The sequence below is a fragment of the Rousettus aegyptiacus genome, unplaced genomic scaffold (genome assembly GCF_014176215.1).
Source record: "Rousettus aegyptiacus isolate mRouAeg1 unplaced genomic scaffold, mRouAeg1.p scaffold_m13_p_16, whole genome shotgun sequence".
NCBI lineage: Eukaryota > Metazoa > Chordata > Mammalia > Chiroptera > Pteropodidae > Rousettus > Rousettus aegyptiacus.
The window spans coordinates 32249301-32267500 of NW_023416291.1; the positions used below are offsets into that span (position 1 = coordinate 32249301).

General features: G+C 39.6%; 1 protein-coding gene and 1 pseudogene across 4 annotated transcripts in view; one reads left to right on the plus strand and one right to left on the minus strand.

Annotated features, from left to right (window-relative positions):
• The window catches only part of GASK1B (golgi associated kinase 1B), a 43604-nt gene extending 32119 nt beyond the window's left edge, over positions 1-11485 (minus strand). Inside the window, exons 1-3 of one of the 4 annotated variants that reach the window (XM_016138680.2) lie at positions 11430-11485; positions 10869-11025; positions 9059-10203 (exon numbers count right to left, since the gene is read on the minus strand). In XM_016138680.2, the coding sequence (XP_015994166.1) occupies positions 9059-9968 (910 nt within the window). In that variant the 5' untranslated portion in view covers positions 9969-10203; positions 10869-11025; positions 11430-11485. Of the gene's footprint in view, positions 1-9058; positions 10204-10859; positions 11026-11429 lie in introns of all 4 variants that reach the window. The other 3 variants (XM_016138682.2, XM_016138683.2, XM_036233658.1) reach the window with 3 other exon arrangements.
• Positions 11486-16422: 4937 nt separating this feature from the next.
• LOC118612804 lies at positions 16423-16541 on the plus strand (annotated as a pseudogene).
• Positions 16542-18200: the final 1659 nt, after the last annotated feature.

Below are 18200 nucleotides of genomic sequence, written 5' to 3' on the forward strand. Positions count from 1 at the left end.
AGGAAGCAAGAAAGGAGAATCTTGTGACTTCCTCCATCACAAACTGCTTAGAACAATCTAAATCATCGGTTCCCATTTAAAAACAGTGCCCTTTTTTCTGAGCCTTTGACTAATGGAAAGGAACTTCTGCTTTCTAGGTATGCCCTAGACTTCCGCTACTTAAATGGAAACTTCCAGACTGGACTCTTCCTGTCTCAATATTCCATTAAAAACAAACAAAAAACAAAAACAAAAACAGCAATCAAAAGTGACTTCAGAAGGTGGTGATGAGGTCACTTTGCCAGGCTCCACAAACAATCACATTTTACTAACGAGGCCTTGATTACCTTAGGGTGACCCAATCCTGGGAAATTCAGTGATAATTAATGTAGATAACAGAGCCATGAATTCCTGACCAGAGTGACCTTGGATAGTGCAAAGCTCATGACATCACTCCTCTCCTTCCAGTCCTTCAGTGATTCCCGGGTATCCACAAGATAAAGTCTGCGCCTCCTTACATGACATAAAACCCACCCACTCTCCATAGCCTGATCTCACTTCATCCCCACCCACAACCCCCACAACACTGATTTTCTTTTTTCAGAAATAGGTGCAGTTTCCTAAGTGTACTATGTCCTCACAAGTTTTTTGCACATCTGTTTTTTTCTACCCTTTCTACACCCACCCTATCGCTCACTCCACACACAGTGACTTCTCAGAACCAGTTCCGACATTATCACTTCTAGAAGTTTTTATAGCCCCCCACTTATCCCTCTACACACATGTTCTGGGCTAAATTCTCCCTCTCTGTGTCTGCAGGGTGTCCAAAAAATATCCCCCCTGAGGTCCTCATCATCCCCTTTGGCATGATAGGTTTGCTTGGCTGTCTCCTACCCTCTAAGCTGAGAGCTCTGTGAGACTAGGGACTATTTATTAATCACCTTCAGACCTTTAATTCCTGATATAATGCCTAAACAAAAGCAAACATTCGAAAGTAGAGATCGATGAATGAATGAATAAATTTTCAGAATCCCCCAATTTTCATCTATAGCCCTTAGGTTCTGAGAAACAGGCCCAGAGTAAAAGTTTGGCTGGTGTAACATCCTAGTAAGGAGTGATTTCACTGTCCTTACTCTAAATGCATTGAGAAGGATCAGAGAGAAACTTAAGAAATAGAGGTGGGGATATACAGAGGTTTCTACTCAGCTCTTGCTCAACAGATCATGCCTATGTCTCCGTGAGTCCAGAGACACTGGAATGATGAAAACGCAGGTGGTATAAATACTGTTGCCTCTCTCCTCCTCACCCCGAATCACCATCATGAGAAACGAAACAGTTAAGGCATCACAGCTACATTCAGAAATTTGACTGAAAGGCAGTGGGGAAAGCGGGTTATAATTTGAATGTGTATGATTAAGTGGGAAAGCTCCAGGTCACAACCACTAGGAGGCCAATAGGAAATGTGAAAAGGGACAACAGGAGACAGTCTACAATGTGACGAGGAATAAGGGTATGGAGTCTTTCCAACCCATGTCTTCATCCCAGCCCCACTACACATGACCTGTGGGCCTTCAGAGGACATATGTTATTCTCTGAGCCTCATTTTCTTCACAGAAAATGTGTCCAAAACTATCGGATGCATGAGGCTACTGTAAACTGTAGTGAGATAATGAACGTAACGCGCTCAGCGCACCACAAGTAAGATACTGGCACTATCCACTGTCCACTCCAAGCATTGTCTTTAAATGACAATTCTAGGTGCCTGTTTACTCGATTTGAGTAAACATCAATCTAGGTAAACAAACTAAGAAAATCTAAAAAAAAAAAAATTCTGAATCAGCTTAGAAACTGGATGAAAATAAAAGATAACATTTACTGAGTGTTATTACTATGTGTTAGGTACCATTATAAGTATTTTGTACATATCAACTCACTTAATTCTCACAATTTTATTAGGTAAGTACTGTCATCATCATCAGTATACCAACGAAGAAATAAGGAATAGAGAGATTAAGTTAATTGTCCCAGGTCACACAGCTATCAAGTCGTAGATCCAGGATTCAGACTCGAGGAGTCTAGATGCCAGTTGTTATGGGCTGAACAGTGTCTCCTCAAAATTCACATGTTGAAGCTCTAACCCCAGTACCTCAGAATGTGATTGTATTTGTAAGTAGGGCCTTTAACAAGGTAATTAAGTTAAAATGAAGCCAGTATGGTAGGCCCAAACCCAATCTGACTGGTGTCCTTATAAGAAGAGGAGATCAGAGAACACATAGAAATATCAGGGATACCAGTGGAAAGGCCATCTGAGGTCTGTAAGCCAAAGAGAGAGGTCTCAGAAGAAATCAGACATAATGACACCTTGATCTTGGATTTCTAGCCACCGAGCTGTGAGAAAATTAATTTCTTTGTTTAAGCTACATAGTCTGTGGTGTATTATGATGGCAAACTCGTATATCTGACCATGCTCTTAACTACAGAGCTATTTGAATTAAAGATTATATGACTTCTTCCCCACATTTAGAGCAGTGCCTCTCACACAGAAAGTTAATGCTATCGATTACAACTAAATTTGACTGAAATGTCAATATTTACCCATTAACTGAGGTCGGAGCTGAGCTGTCTAGTCCTTCCGCACCTCTGCTGTCCTTAGAGACAGAGACAGGAACAGAGTCAGTTCTGATGAAAAGGTCATGACTGCGAGCTCAGGCTGGTGCTGTGAATCCTGAAACCAGTGGCAATGAGATTTCCTCCAAGCCACTGAACTCTCTCACGGCCCACGGTGTCAGCAACACAGGGGCAGGGGTTCTCAATTATTTTGTTCACTGAGGTAGTAGCCTCAATGACTAGAAGAGTGGCTGGTACATTGCAGGTGCTGAATAATTATTTCTTAAAAGAAAAAAAAGTAAATGTGATACTATAGAAGGGAATAGATTACACGGAGCTGAGGCCCGTGCATATTTTATGTTCAGAGCCCTGTTTCAGCAATTCATTGTTCCTTCTGTCCCAACCATATGTGAGACCAGGACACAAGTTCCAGAGGCACAGCAGAGATGGTTACCCTGTTCCCCGCTTTGTCCAAGAAGGTATGTCGTGAGCAAACAAGTAGACCCTGGAGCAGAGCACTGCTAGGAGCAGATGCTCAGTAAACTTTTGTTCACTGATGAATGAAAGCATTAAGCTGATCAGCTCAGTTTGATTGCTAAAGAAATACCCTTAGAGCTTTTCTGATAAAGAATACAAGGGGCTTTCAATCCAGATTTTTAAAAATAAAACATGATTCCTACATTTCCAAATAACTATTTTAAGAAAGTCCAAGATTACTAGGATTTTAAAGTCAGTGTGTTCCCAAGTCAACCTGGGTTATTCTCATAGCTCCCTACAAGACACCTCCATCCTCCTCACCTGAGCCCAAATCAAGGAAAAGCACAGCTCTGCACTGGCAACTGCAGCATCACCCACAACTCACAGTGCTGCTTGCATAAACTTAAAGAAAGAGTGGAAAACACACAATACATTTCTCCTACCTTGTAATGAAATGAGGCAATACATGTTGGAAAACAGTGAACAACTTGGGATCTACAATGAGTTTAAAGGGAAGCTGGTAGTGTGCCTGCAGTTTGTCATTTAAGCAGCCTTGACACATAGAATTCCTGGAAGTAGGCTACCTTTATTCAGTGTGACGGCTTTATGACAATAAAGCAGCATCCTAAAAATAAAACATACAAAATGCACCTTCCATGCTGGGCGTGAAAAATAGTACAATGCTTAAATGCTACGAAGAGTGGTGTCTACTGGGATTCAGCCACACTACTGCACAGACTGCTGGGGACAGCTTTGGCAAAGCTGCTAAGTCAAAGATCACAGAGGGGTGCTGTCTTTTCTTATGCCCTTTACTTTTACATGGACACAGTCTGCTTTGTCTTGTCTTAGAAAAACATTTTTAAATATTTTGCTAAAACAGTTATCTAAATGTTATCAGCACCACATAGTATCTGGTGATCTTTATAATGATTCATGACTTTTGCAAGGATAGTTTGGCAGAAAACTCACTAATATGTTCAGTCATATTAGCGTGCACAGGATTCTTTTTTTAAGACAAGAAAATCTGGTAAGCATTGGCTTGTATTAAAAACAAAAACCCAAAACTAAACCTTGTAGTAATACTGAGTGGCATGTCAATACGCTCCTTGAGTAAAAATATCAATGTTAAATTGTTAGATAGAAAAAAAGAGATTAAATAGAAATATTGATATGATGGTGAGTCAGAAACCACCATGCTAAAGTTTGTACATTTTTGTCACTATCTCATAATTAAACCAAGTTATATTTGAGAGGTGGTATGTATGAAGTAAATCAACACGAGGAGGCTTTAGTATCAGAACTGGGTACAAGTTCCAGTTCCACTGCTCACTAGCTAGGCATACTTGGGCAAATGTCATAACCTCACTGAGCCTCAGGATTCCCATATGTAAAGTACCAATACTACCTTCTGTGTAGAGTGTTAAGTGATAGACAAGAGACATCAAACACAGTATAGGCACTGTGTGATAAGAACACTAGATTCTTTATAAATTCACAACTGAAGAAACTTCATTAATGCAAATATGGATTTTTTATAAAAAGGCCCTTTGATGCCACATTTCAATTGACTTTTGCGTTTCCTGCACAGAGGCATGCAGAGTGAGACTCTGCTCCAGTGGTGATTGCTGGATTTTGTAGTATGGTACACTGCAGACACTCCCCATCTAATTACAGCCTTGACCTTCTCCAAGTACATTCTTCTCATTTGCTGGGTTATCTTTGGGGTAACACCTGTCAGAAAATGGTCTCGTATAAAGTACATAGCCAGTAAGTCTACTCATTTCACATACGTATTTTTGTATTCAAAGAGATTCGCCTGGAATGAATTAAGTTATATAACCAGTAACCTGCCCCAGACTAACCTGAGCTTGTGGCTCTGTGCTGATTGGATCACCCATGTCGGTTTTACAAATTTAAAAAAAGATAAAAAGAAAAAAAAACTAGAGGGTGAGCTTTATAACTGGGACCTTTTGTCTTTGGACTGAATCATCAGAAAGCTAGGGGCAGGCAGATCATTCACATCATAGTATTTGATTCTCTTTTACATCTTTCTTTGCATCTTATGTACCTTTTTTATATCCAGGCATCTTATATGACTTTGAGCAAGGTACTTAATTACGCTGAGCCTCTATTTCCACACCCACAAAATGTTTCTCATAGAGTACCCACCTCACAAAATTTTTAGAAGGATTTAATGAAATAACACATGTACAGTACCTAAAACAGTGCCCGGTAACATCTATATTATTCTTGCTGTGGTTAAGGTTGTTGTCTCCTTGAGAAATAAGAGGTTCCCATAGCCTGTATCGGTGTATCAGTGCATAAGTCATCTATTTTTAGTTGTATTAAATGACTCTATATACTAATAGGTTATGGCGATAGAGAAAGAAACCCTACCTTAAAAGATTTGTTGAGAGACGATTGATGATTGATGAAAAGAGGAAAGACTCAGAAGTTAGAAGACAAGGGTTTGAATTTTTTCTGGACAACTAATTCATTGTATGACCTTGAGCTGTCCTCCTATTGCTTTTTCTTCATCTCGATATTGAGGTAAAAAAAAAAGTCTACTGGATAGATTTCTTGGAAAGATTAACTAAGATAAGCCAAATACCTACATTCAACTCAAAATACAGACTAGCCATGTTCTTGGTGGTAAGCATGAATTTATTTTCACAAACATTAATCAAAAGTCAGAGAACAGAAACATCATTTCGGGAAGGTAACTTATAGGATTTGCTGGCTACCCACTTTCCCAGATATGAAAGATCCACTCCTAAACAAGCCAGATCATCAGAGAAATATATACTTAAACTAAACCCTATTGTTCTTCCTACAGAAAACTCATTATCAAAACACATTACCGTTAGGTCAGCAGATCGCATTGTTGGGCCTCACAAGAAAAAGCTCTAGAAACATTTTTTTTTTCATGTTGTGCAGAGGCTGCCAAGGACCTTTTTCATTACCTCTACAATGTACTCTTTATAAGAGCTTCCAAGAGAAATCTCGGCCTGGACTTAGGACTAAAATCAGTAGCATTTGTCCTGAGTACTGGAAGCTGGAGGCAAATATAGATCTACTCTTTACAGTCAGTGAAACAGGCCAATAATGCATTCCTGCATTATCCAAAAGTATTTACTGAGCACCTACTATGTGCCAGACTCTCCACACGGACCTATAAATAAAATGATAAAAAAGAGAATATCTCTGCCTTCACACACCTAGAGACTACTGAAAAGGAACAGATTATTGACCAAACAATTATAATACAAAGCAATGACACAGAATGAGCCAGAAATAAGTGCTGGGTAACTAGGTAAGATCTATCACCTCCTTAGGTAGACAGGGAGAGAGGTGAAAATAAAGCAAAGCTTGGACAAAAAAAAAAAAAAAAAAAAAAGGAGGACTCTAAAAGAAAAATACAGGGGAAGAAAGACACAAATCATAAAAACTAGAAATTGGTGGATGGAAAAAGATACTAAGAATCTAAGACTATCTCCTACCATGACCAGAACTGATCTATTTATGTAACTTACATCAGTATAATAATCTATATAAGTAGAATTATACTGTGTAGTGTAGTGCTTATAACTATATTTAGATTATTTCATAGACTCTTGAGGAAATTGGCCTGATTTTATAACTAAATCAGAGAAGGTATCAAAGCAAGCAAAGAAAGATCTGATACTGTGTGAGATATAATCTTAAGTATTTAATTCATCACATTGAAACTCATATCAGTACGATCTTGTTTGTTTCTTTCCATTACTATTTATTCTGGAAAGGAGAGAGGAACATGAGGCTATATTGGGATTATAAACCCTTCCTTCAAACTAAAAGCAACAATCCTCTTAGCATTCTTAAAAATGCTACATATTCAGAGCACAGAATTAAATATGTAAGAGGAATTCAGGTATCAAAAAGTTTAAGCAGTCAAGAGACCTGTGGGTTGTCATACTAGTTCTGTCACATAAAGAAATGATATGTGAGGTTTGGAGGCTCTGTGAACAACTTAATTAACTTGGTACCTTATGGGCTTAGTGTAGTAGCAGAAGTAGCCCACATTTATCTAAGATTTACTGTGCGACAAGCACTGGTTTCATGTGTTTTCCATGTATTAGCTAACGAATACCTCATAAGATAGGTATTACTGCTATTTACAGCTGAGGAAACTGAGGCATCCGGAGAAACTGTAACATTCCCAGGTCACATGGCTGGTAGATTCAAACCCAAGCAGTTCAGCTCCAAAGCCAAGCCTCCTACCTACCACTCTATTCTCTTAACTTCCATCCAGAAGCATCCCAGGGAGGATCAAAGGGCAAATCAGAGTGTTGGGCCTCAGGATCTATTCAAATTCACCCTCTCTTCTCAGGGGCCATTATGAGATGAAAATGAAGGGCAATATACCAGAACAAAGGTGACCCCATGCCCAGAACAGCCTCAGTATATGCCTGTTGTCTCATGCCCACCAACATCTTCTTTTACTCCAGGGTGTTCCAGTTTGAATAATAAGTAATACAGTCACCTAAGCCCAGTGGTTGAGAGCTTACGTTCTGATTTTGCTGGGCCTGGGTTCTAAGCCCAGCTTAGCCATTAACATTAGCTATGGGAGTTGAGGCCAATTACTTTGCCTAAAATAAACCTCAATTTCTCATCTACTAAATGGAAATAATAATAGTGCCTCCTTCAAAGCATTGTTGTGAGGATGATAGGAGTCAGTGCACATATGAATTATTATATGAACCAATTAGTATAGTGCTTAGCACACAGTGAGCACCCAATAAAAGTGAGCTTTTGCCAATATTCGGTTAAAAGTTTAAGAGGCTATCCCCATATCAGCATAATCATGGTGGGCTACTTTGAGAAGTCAAGACACTGAAACGTACCTGTAAACCTGAAGCACTTAGATATGAACCAGGATAAGTGAAGGATGTCATATTTGCCTTAGCAAATCACTGGTATTTCAAGAAGTACCCATTCTGAGATTAAATTGTAATCCTAAAGCCATTGAGAATCCAGTTAGTTATTAGCCAGTCCCAAGAGTTTTAATCCATTCCAGTCTAGACTCCATGGGACTCTCACTAAAATACTAAATTTTACAGTGACAGGAAACAAGGGAATATTCCTTGAGTTTATAACCTCTTTGGAGTCCTTCTGGGATTGTTCTGCTTTTCAACATGGCCAGTGACCCATCCTACTGTGTATTCAAACCTTGGAAGAGACTTGAGGTTCAGAGAAGAGCCTCTATATGGCAAGAACATGGCCGCAGACCAGCCCCTTTTGCCTACAACAGAAGTGACTAACCACATACCCTAGAACCTGCCAAAATGTTTGTCACCTGAGAGAATCTTGGATATCAAACTCAATAAACAATAGTCACTGGATTGAAAAAAACCACATGGCTGGTTAGCATATATACTGAGCAAATCACCCATTTTTGCCCCATTTTTCTTTGGTAAATAAAGGGATTAAATCCACTGTGAAAAATCAAGGGGTTGACCCTAACATAGTTTGGCTCTGGGACTTTTAAAAAGATTCCATCTGCTGATGAAAGATAACCCATTTCCCTCTTATTTTAAAGAACTAACGAACAAAATTTTACTTACTTCCATAGTAACTTATCTAATAATACGCCTGTCAGCAAGATCTTTGCCTCTACTCTGGCTTCCTCTCCTCATCATGCAAATTGCCATGGCTTTAATTAGATTTAATAAGCCGCTGGGAAGTGCAGTAAAGGAAAAGAAGAGCAAAGATTATGCAGTGTGGGCTTACTCTTGCATGCAGTCGAGTACAGTGTTTCCGTGGAGCTCTCACATCCTCCCGAAGCTGGGAAAATAAAGAATGCCAAGCATATGGAAGGACACACTATTGCTGCTGTCCAAATGTGAAACGTGGGTGGAGAAAATCATTTACAAAGAGAGAGTGAGGGAAAAGAGAAAATCAACCCCAATCCCCAACAGCTGCAAATAACAAAGCATGTGATGAAGCTGTTTGCTACCTTGGATGAACTCTGATTTCCTGCTCACAGAAGGCAGGGTCCTGTTGAGTCCCAGGATCCTGTCCAGGTGGAAGGCAAACACCTCACTCATGTCCAAAGGCTGCTTGACCAGCCCACAGGGACGAGGGCCGCAGCCGGGCACAGAGCCAGCAGTGTTCCCCTCCAACACCAGCAAGCGCGCTCGGCTCTTTGGGGATACTGGCTGGAGGCCCGCCATTGCACCATCCGCCAACAGGCGCATTCTGCGGATGTCTTCTTTGCTCAGCCACGAGGGGGCACTCTCACTGTAGATCCTGATGTTGCTCTCCCTGGCCTTGGGCAGCTGGAAATCTGAGCCCCCACCTCGCACTCCCCGACCTTGCATCAATCTCCAGGGTCGTCCCCCGGCCTTCGCCAGATTTCCTCCCTGGAGGTACGCGGGCGCTTCGGCATCAGCTGCCCTTGCACCTTCCTGTGGCTGAAGGGATGGTCCGACCAAAGCCTCGCGTCCTGGGGCCGGAGATGCCACTGCATACTTCTTCCTGCGCTTTGGTTTCACTGTGCCGCGTATATTGGCGGGCTTGCTGCGCTTGGAGCGTAGGGTAATGTACACCACATTGGGCAGCAGGGTGGTGCCATTGCCCTGGGACTCCGGAGGGGCCAGGGTCCCATCCAAGGGTATCTCAGGGAAGGGTGCCTCGGTGGTGTCGCGTCTCTGGTGTGGCCCCTTTTCCGCTGCCCGTCTGTGCTGGAGGGAGGCGCGCCCCACCTGGCTCACCAGGAAGCCCAGGTAGATGGCGCAGGCAGTGCCCAGCAGGAGGTTCCTCCGGGTCCTTGGACGCCGGCTGCTCCATAGTTTACGCACCCGCGGGACGCACAGGGTGCAGACCAACCAGTTTATGAGTTGCCCTGGCTTGTCTGGACGGGTCATTTCTCTGCTGCATCCGCATATTGATTGGAGTTTAAAGTCTGCAGTTGGCTCTTGCTGACATGATGCATGGTTTCCTGAAATCAGCTGTCGCCTCCTCTTAGGTGTCTTAAGTGGTCTCCAGTGGGTAGAGATGGAAGTAAAGGGTTGGTGATGGAGTTGGGAACGTTCGTGACCCTCGCCACAACAAACCTTTTAAACTCCTGTCAACTTCCCCAAGGATAAGTGCAGCTTGTTTCTGGAAATGAATGGAAACAAAGTTAACTGAGTCACAATCTCAAACTAGTTCAGTTCCTCTACAAGAATAAAAGAAAAAAGTAACCCTTTCCTTCTATTGTATCACCACTATTTTTTTAATGAAGTTTGAAAAACAGAAACAAGATAGATGTATAGATTTGATATTCAGTTTAAATTAGTGAGAACAAGACACAAAAATCTAAAAATGTTTTATAACTTGTCATTTAATTTGATTCCAAAGGAAAAACATTAAAATTTGACAAACCCAGGCTTTTCCTTTTTGAAATTCAGAAATAATTTAAAACAAGTAATAGTTTTTAAAAACTCTACTGCTATCCCATATTTATTTTTTTAATTACTGCACTAATTAGTGAACTAATTAACATTCAAATTCAAAAATATGTTCTCTTAATCTAATGGTACAATATTTTCTTAATAACATGTTCCATTTTCTTACATTAATAGTTATAATATAAAGCCATATGCCCATATATCTTGAAAGCACTTAAGTTTATTGTCACACACTCAGAGAGAAATGCAATACACGAATTCAACTACTTTTTATTCCTTCCCACCAAAGTCAACTGAAAGAAAATAAAAGGATCTCTAGTTCTATTTTTTTCGTATTATTAAAAAGAATAAGAAACTGTAAGCAACCTTACTTACACAGCTGGCCCCATGCTTGGCTCCAGGAACAATGTAATCTCTCACTCTAATGCAAAGAACTTTAAGAGGCTGAGGCATGTAAGTAGAACATATTTCATGGTCAAGAGTATTCCACATTTCAAATAGTTCAGTTCGGCTTTAAAAGCTCCCTTGAAAACTACTGATTGCAAAGCAAAAGCAAACAAAAACAAAACGAAAACAAAGAAAAATCCAGTTACTTGTAAATTTGCCGCTTATAACCTGATTTTGAGACAGATGAGGGTTTTTTTTAACTAGTTTAAAAAATAAACTTTAATTTTAAATTCAGAAAAAGCAAATGCCGCACAGAGGCAGTTTTCATTCAAGTAAAATGCCACTTATTTTTAACCTCTGGGAGCCCTCTAGTGTCCTGTTTGAAAACAGACTCAGAAGCATCAGTCTCATGGAGTTAAAAAGGATTGAGAGTGTTTGCGTAGCAGCAGCGAAATAAATACCTTCTAAAATGAGGAACACTATCACCCCACTGTCCGTCCCACTTAGCTGGGGACAAGAGCACCAGAGTTCCCAGGGACCACGACTCACCTTACCATCTTGGGCATTTACAAAGAACGTTTGTCTCCTACCACTTCTGAGAAGACCTAGAAGTTCAAAAAAATATGAGAAAGGGTTAACACAAATGAGGAAAAAAATAGAACAGTGAGATAAGGGTACATATAGACAGGGAAAGACATTTATAGTGTGCAGTTGCATAGTGCTACAGTTCACAAAAAGAATTCATTGATTCTCTCTGACTGGAGGTTTTTTAAAAAACCGGTTAGTCATTGGCTTAGGTAGTTTGCATGTCCTGGCACAAAGGCAGAAGTTGATGACCTCCGGGCCTTACTTAGGCATATTCATTTTGCTCCAATGGCCAATAGAATCAGAAGGCAGGAAGGGAACAGGATTGTTTTCCCCACAGCAAAAAAGTTTGTGATACCAGGGGGTGGGTAAGAAATTAGAGTATAGTATACAATCCTTAAACCATGTTTTACAAAGCGAAAAAGATTAAGACATTGAAATATATAAAGGAAAGAATAAATTTCCAAGTGATAAAATGCCAAAAATTAAAATAGAATTGCTATTTTAGCACTCTTAAATTAGGACCTCTCTTCCTCTTTAACAGTTCTGCTGCAAGAAAGAAAGAGAAGGAACAATTCCAGTGCTGACTGTGGCCTAGAAGTACTTGCAGATTTTGGCTAAATGCTGTAAGAATACTAGCCTCAAAGTAATTTTCTTTGTGCTCCAGAACTCTTACAGCACACTTTCATGTGCATGGTGTTATTTATTTGCTAGATAGCAAATGTTAATTTCTTGAAAGGAAACTGTGACAGAGGGGATTTATTATAACTACCTTATTATTTTCACATATTAAGAATAATAGCTCTCCTGACTTTAAAAATTAAGTCTTTGGCAAAACCCAGGTTATAAAAAGCAGAGGCCTCTGCTGGCTGTTTCTAAAACAACTTATTTTAGTAAAGAAATGCTTAGGAAGTAGATAAGAGTTCTGTGAGTTAGTAAATTTGGTTGCTAGCTCCCTCCCCACCAAAAGAACGTCTCTTTATTATAAGACTAATACATCGCCTCCCTTTAAAGCCACAAGAGTGATTAGTGGAGGCCAAAGGGTATGATGTGTAGAGAAGGGGCTCCAATGGGAGAAAGCCTTGGCTTGGAGTTTTCCTCCACTCTCTAGCTGTGGTCCCTTGTGACAAGTAACCTGACCTCTCTAATCCTCAGTTTCCATCTCTAAGAATAATAATACCACTTACCCCATTAGTTTCTTGCAATGATTAAATGAGATGGTGGTGACGGAATTATAATTTGAACTATCAGGCAACGGGTTTCTATCCTTCTAAAAGCCCCTGGACAACCTATAGACAACTAACCTTTGTTTCAGTCGTGGGTGCTGAAGCCTCAAAACTCTGCCTCCCACTCCAACTCCCTAGCCACACACACAGAAGCCAGGACAGACACCTGGACCAAGGTCATTCTTGGCTTGAGATAGAGCAACCAAAGCAGCAGTGGTTTTCCACCTCTGTAAAGACCGAATAAAGATTGGATAAAACTGCCTTGATTCTTCAGCTCCTTGCAGGAACTAGTGCAGAGCTACAAATTATCTCTTTTCTCTTCACCTAAGGCATACTTTGTGTAAATGAAGTAAGCTGTAGAGTACATTTAAAGGAAGGAAGGCCCCTGGTTACACTAGACTAAATTTGGCACATTAAAAACGCATTGAGGTTATAAATAAACACTTTAAAAGTGCAGGAGAAGAAGATGGAGAGAAATTTGGGCTCCTTTTTTCATTCATATCTAGTAGTTTTGAAACTCAGTTGTGTCTCCCACTGTGATTCAGACATGTGTGGAATATCAATTGGCGTGTGGAAACTACACATGCATGTTGGCAGAGAACCTGAACTAGAAAAGACAGACTGTTAACATCATATACCCTGCCCATCCTCCCATCACCACCTCCCCAGCCCTATAGTTTCGAGCCCCAGGGAAAGAAGTACAGGCAAACACTGATGGAAATATTTGCATGTATTACTCTGTGAGATTCTGAGGCACCAGCAGCACACTTTGGTTTCCAGGCAAGGAAATATGATGCAGGGTTAAGGAGCATCCCATTCACCTCACCAATTCCAGGTGTTGGCAATTTTGGAAGCACTGGTGGCCACCACTCCTGGCATGGACCTCATGGAAGGAGCAGCAGAAGCAGTGGGCTCAGCAGTGAATTTCCTTTAAGTTTCTGCACAGATGGAAAACATCTATGAGTGAGGCTAGTGTGTGGCTACCAGAAATGACTGGGTTATAGCACATGAGTGACAAGCCCTGGCATCCCTGTGACATAATTGAGTGCTTTTGAGAGGTGCTGGAGGTCTTGTTTAATGCAGGAGAGAGTAAGAGTCAGCAAAATCTGAATCACTCCCACTAAAGAGCGTTTGGTACCCATAGGCTGGTAAGACTCAGGAAAATGCAGGTTGCACAGCTACTTAGCATTTATGAAAGACACATTTTAGTGTGTCTGGGTTCTGTGGAGGGTATGCAGTGTCTGAGGCACTGCTTGGCTCAGTAATGTCTCAATAAGTATTGAATGAATGAATGAATGAATGAACAAATGAATGAAAATATTAAGCTGATAAAGTAGAATGTCTAGACCAGTGATCCTCAAAGTGTGGCCCTTGACCAGCAGTATCAGCTTCACTTAGGAATTTGTTGTAATGTGAATCCTCTAATCCCACCCCAGACTTATTAAATTAAAACTCTTGGAGGAAGGCTCTGTATTGTAACAAACCCTCCAGGTAATCTGATGCATGAGAAAGTCTGAAAACCATTGCCCTAGAAAAGGAATCCCAAAAAGAATGGGGCAGGCCAGGAAGAAAGAAAAATGCCATAAGAGGAAGGATAGAATAAAGTGAAAGTTGTGGAGAGACTAAAAAAAAACATTTGCAGTTTACCCTAGACTTTTCTGTGCCTTTTTCTCTTTACTAGAGTTCCATTTCCTCCTCAACACTTCATCTATTGGTTAGAAAAGACAAAATGTTACTCTCACATACTCTGCCCAGCCAGCCATCCTCACATACCCAGCCCTATAGATTCTAGTCCCTTTCTCAAAGCAAGGCCATAACATATAAGTACTGGGAAAAGAAGAAATTCGAGAGAGACTGCAGTTCACAACCCGTGGAATGAAAACAGTAACACTCATGGCTGGGTGTGGAGAAGAAATCAAATCAAGGAAAATTACAAGAAGAAATCAAATCTACAGGCCATCCCCAGTTCTGTACCCATAAAGACACCTTATATAGTAAAATCACACTGTTTTCCAAACAGTCATAGGGTTCCCATGACCACATGTTTTGCATAGACCAAAATTACAAGCCAAAAAGCTTTGTCGAGAAGCCTAGATGCATTCTGAAATTTAAAAGATGAGCAGATACAAAGCAGTATAAACATGGAAGTAAATTAAATATTTTGATAAGAATGAACATTCTTCTCTACATATAATTCATTTTTCCACAGGAAATAACCTATGCTGTGGTTAAGAAACAGCATTATTTTGCAATTCTTTGGAGATTGAAGACAGAAGTCATCACCAGCTCAGAGGCAACACTCCTGGTTTTAGCTTTGCAGTAATTGCTTATAGAGATATCCCAACAATATAGTTTATGACAATAAATCTGCATTTACTTCAGTTGTGTTGAAGAATTTGTAAATAAAATATTTTTATCTCAGCTAGGTGCTTTTGGCAAGTGCTATGGACTGAAAATTTATGTCCCCTCAAAATTTATATATTGAAACTCTAAGGGCCCGTGTGATGGTATTTAGAGATGGGCCTTTGGGAAAGAGTTTGGATCATGAAGCTGGAGCCCTCACAAGGGAATCGACGCCCTCGGAAGAAGAAACAAAAGATAGCTTGCTTCATCTCCTGCTCTGTGCCACATGAGGACAGAGCAGGGAAACAGCCGTCAGCAAACCTGGGAAACGGCTCTTACCAGAACCCTACCACTCTGATCTCAGGCTTCATGCCTCCAGAACAGTGAGAAATAAATTTTTGATGTTTAAGCCACTCAGTCTATAGTTATAGCAGCCTGAACTAAGCCTCAAAGATATTTAATTTTGCTTAGTTTCCTCATCTGAAAACAAACAAAAAAAGAATTATTATATCTAGTCGTTCTAAATAGGTTCTATGGGAAGCACTGAGCACAGAACTTGATACACAGTAAGAAGTAATGGCTCATTCACTTGTTCTCTTGTTCTTGCTAGGATGATGCTGATGACTAAGCACTCTCTAAAGAGACCATAAGAAAACAGACATAAAACAGTGGTCAACACATAATTCAAGTTTAAGAAATAGTCATCAGTTGTACTAAGTTACTAAATGCAACAAGTTATCCAGAATTTGCGCATCTCCCATACTCAGCAAAGGACTTAAAAGAGAATATGGAGTATATTCTGTTTGCTACTTTGGATTCAAATCTTTGGTCATTTTGCCTTTGATATTTAGAATTAATTTAACAGTAACCACTGTGAGGCTACAATAAGATGAGTCCTTGGCAATGTACAGCAGGTGTTCGAATAACATTGTTTCATTCAGCGTCATTTCATTCTAACTAGGAACTTAACTCTTCTTTTTATCAATTAGCCTACGGTAAAACTAGTTTATTGTTCATGGTTTCACTTAAAGCCCCAGAAGCTATCTATGACATTAACTGAGGACCTACTATAATCAAACTCAGGGGGCATTTGTCATAGGAGGCATTAAGTGTAAATCACACAATGAAAATTTTCCCTCAGGTGATCTGACACCTTCAGGCTCCTAAGATACACTCCAACCAGGTTTCTGGCAATATTACCAGAATGATAGTGACTGATGATGATAGTAGTGCAATAATTTATTGTTAGTTTTACTATTAATAATAGCACCTCATAGGGTTAATGTATTAGACGAGTTACTAAGAACCCTTAACATACAAAAAAAAAAAGTTAACTTTGTCATTAACAAGACACTGTGGTGGGGAAAAACAACTCTTAGAACTATTCAGTCTAGGGCTATGCTACCCTGAACAAGCCTGATCCTGTCTGATCTCAGAAGCTAAGCAGGGTCAGGCCTGGTTAGTACTTGGATGGGAAACCACCTAGGAAGACCAGGTGCTGTAGATGTAAAAAAAAAAAAAAAAAAAAAAAAAAAAAAAATTCCTATTCACTTATTATAGCCAAAGAGAGGTTCATGGTTGACCATGCCCATTTACACATTGATCAGGGGAGAGGCCACCAATTATTGGATCAATTTAGCTAGCCAGTTCTCCTGGCAGGTATCTCCCTATTATAGAGAAACTTAGAGTGGATTTGCAAAGACTGAGGTGTCTATTGCCATAGCTTTAGATGTATATATTATTCTTTTGTTTTTTATTTAAAATATTTTTGGAGCATCTACTAAGCAACAGCTACTATCAAGTGACTTTGGATGTAGCAATGAAAAAGATATTTAATATCTAACTATCAAGGGGCATATGGACTGGACTCCCTTCTAAAACATTCGGTTCTCTACTTTCTTCCCCATCTACCATCCTTAGAATCTGTCCAAACCTAACAGGCGTTTCTAGTTTCAGATTTCAATTCTTCTTTCCCTTTTGTCTTATCTCAGCATAGTTAAGTAGATCATGCCTACATACAGCCTCAAACAGGACAATTCTAATCAGGTTAAATTTGTCACCTTGTAAGCGATGGTACTAGACTGGTTTGATTAGTATATTAGATTATTCATTTAATTTGATAAATAATTTACCTACGAATATGTGTCCAATTAAACAAAAGCTTATTTTCACTTATTCATTATTGAATCCTAGAAATAAAGGCATTTTCCATTTCCTTAAGTAAGAAAAAAACATCTAAAGGATTACAGGAAATTAGTTCAATTTCAACTAATGGATAACTTTTCCTCTAAAATATATAAATACTTAAAATAAGTGGAAAAAGTTTAATAAGATAGGTTTGGAATTTCTGCAGGTAAAGCTCTTAAATTTCTAGGAAGCTTGGTGAATCTAAGTCTATCACTAAACATTCTTATTACTTTTCTAAGTTTTTCACAGAGCATAATTGAAGATTAAAATGTATAACTTCTGCTTCATCAGTATGTCAGGCGAACACTGTCGAAGGCCTTATTACTTTAAAGCTAGACTCAGGATACATAACAAAAAACATATAATCCACTGTTTACAAGTTCTCTAAAAAGACAGGATTCTCACATTTAAAACTTCTATAAATTGATATCAGTTTTTATGATGTGAATATAAGAAATCAGTAAGCATACAAAGAAAAAAGAAAACAAACACCGAGAGAGATAAAGTTTAGAATTATCAGACTCTGAATATAAATTTAGTATTCATAAAAAATGTTTAAAGAAAGGTGAAGTGAGCATGCAGAAGGAGTTAAAAATGATTGAGTACATATTAAATAGAAATAAAAGCAACATTCAGAAATGATAAACTGTTGAAATTAAAATTCAGCAATAAAATTTTTGGCCCTGGACTCAACAGTGTAGCTTGTATTGAACTAAATCGTCTACCAAAAGTAACTTAAAGTTGGAAAAACAGATAAATGATCTTTGAAGGCATCAGAGGGCCAGCACAAGTAACATTGAACAGCCAGAATCCTAAAGAAATAGAAGCACAGAGGAGCACTCCACGTTCACCTCAAAATTGTCCTGAAGGCATTTTCCAAATTGTAGCAAGGAGGAAAAGAGCCGGGGAAGAAGGCAGCAGTCTTACAGATCTAAGGAGACAGAGGTTGAATTCGGAGATGACTAAGAAGATGGGATTT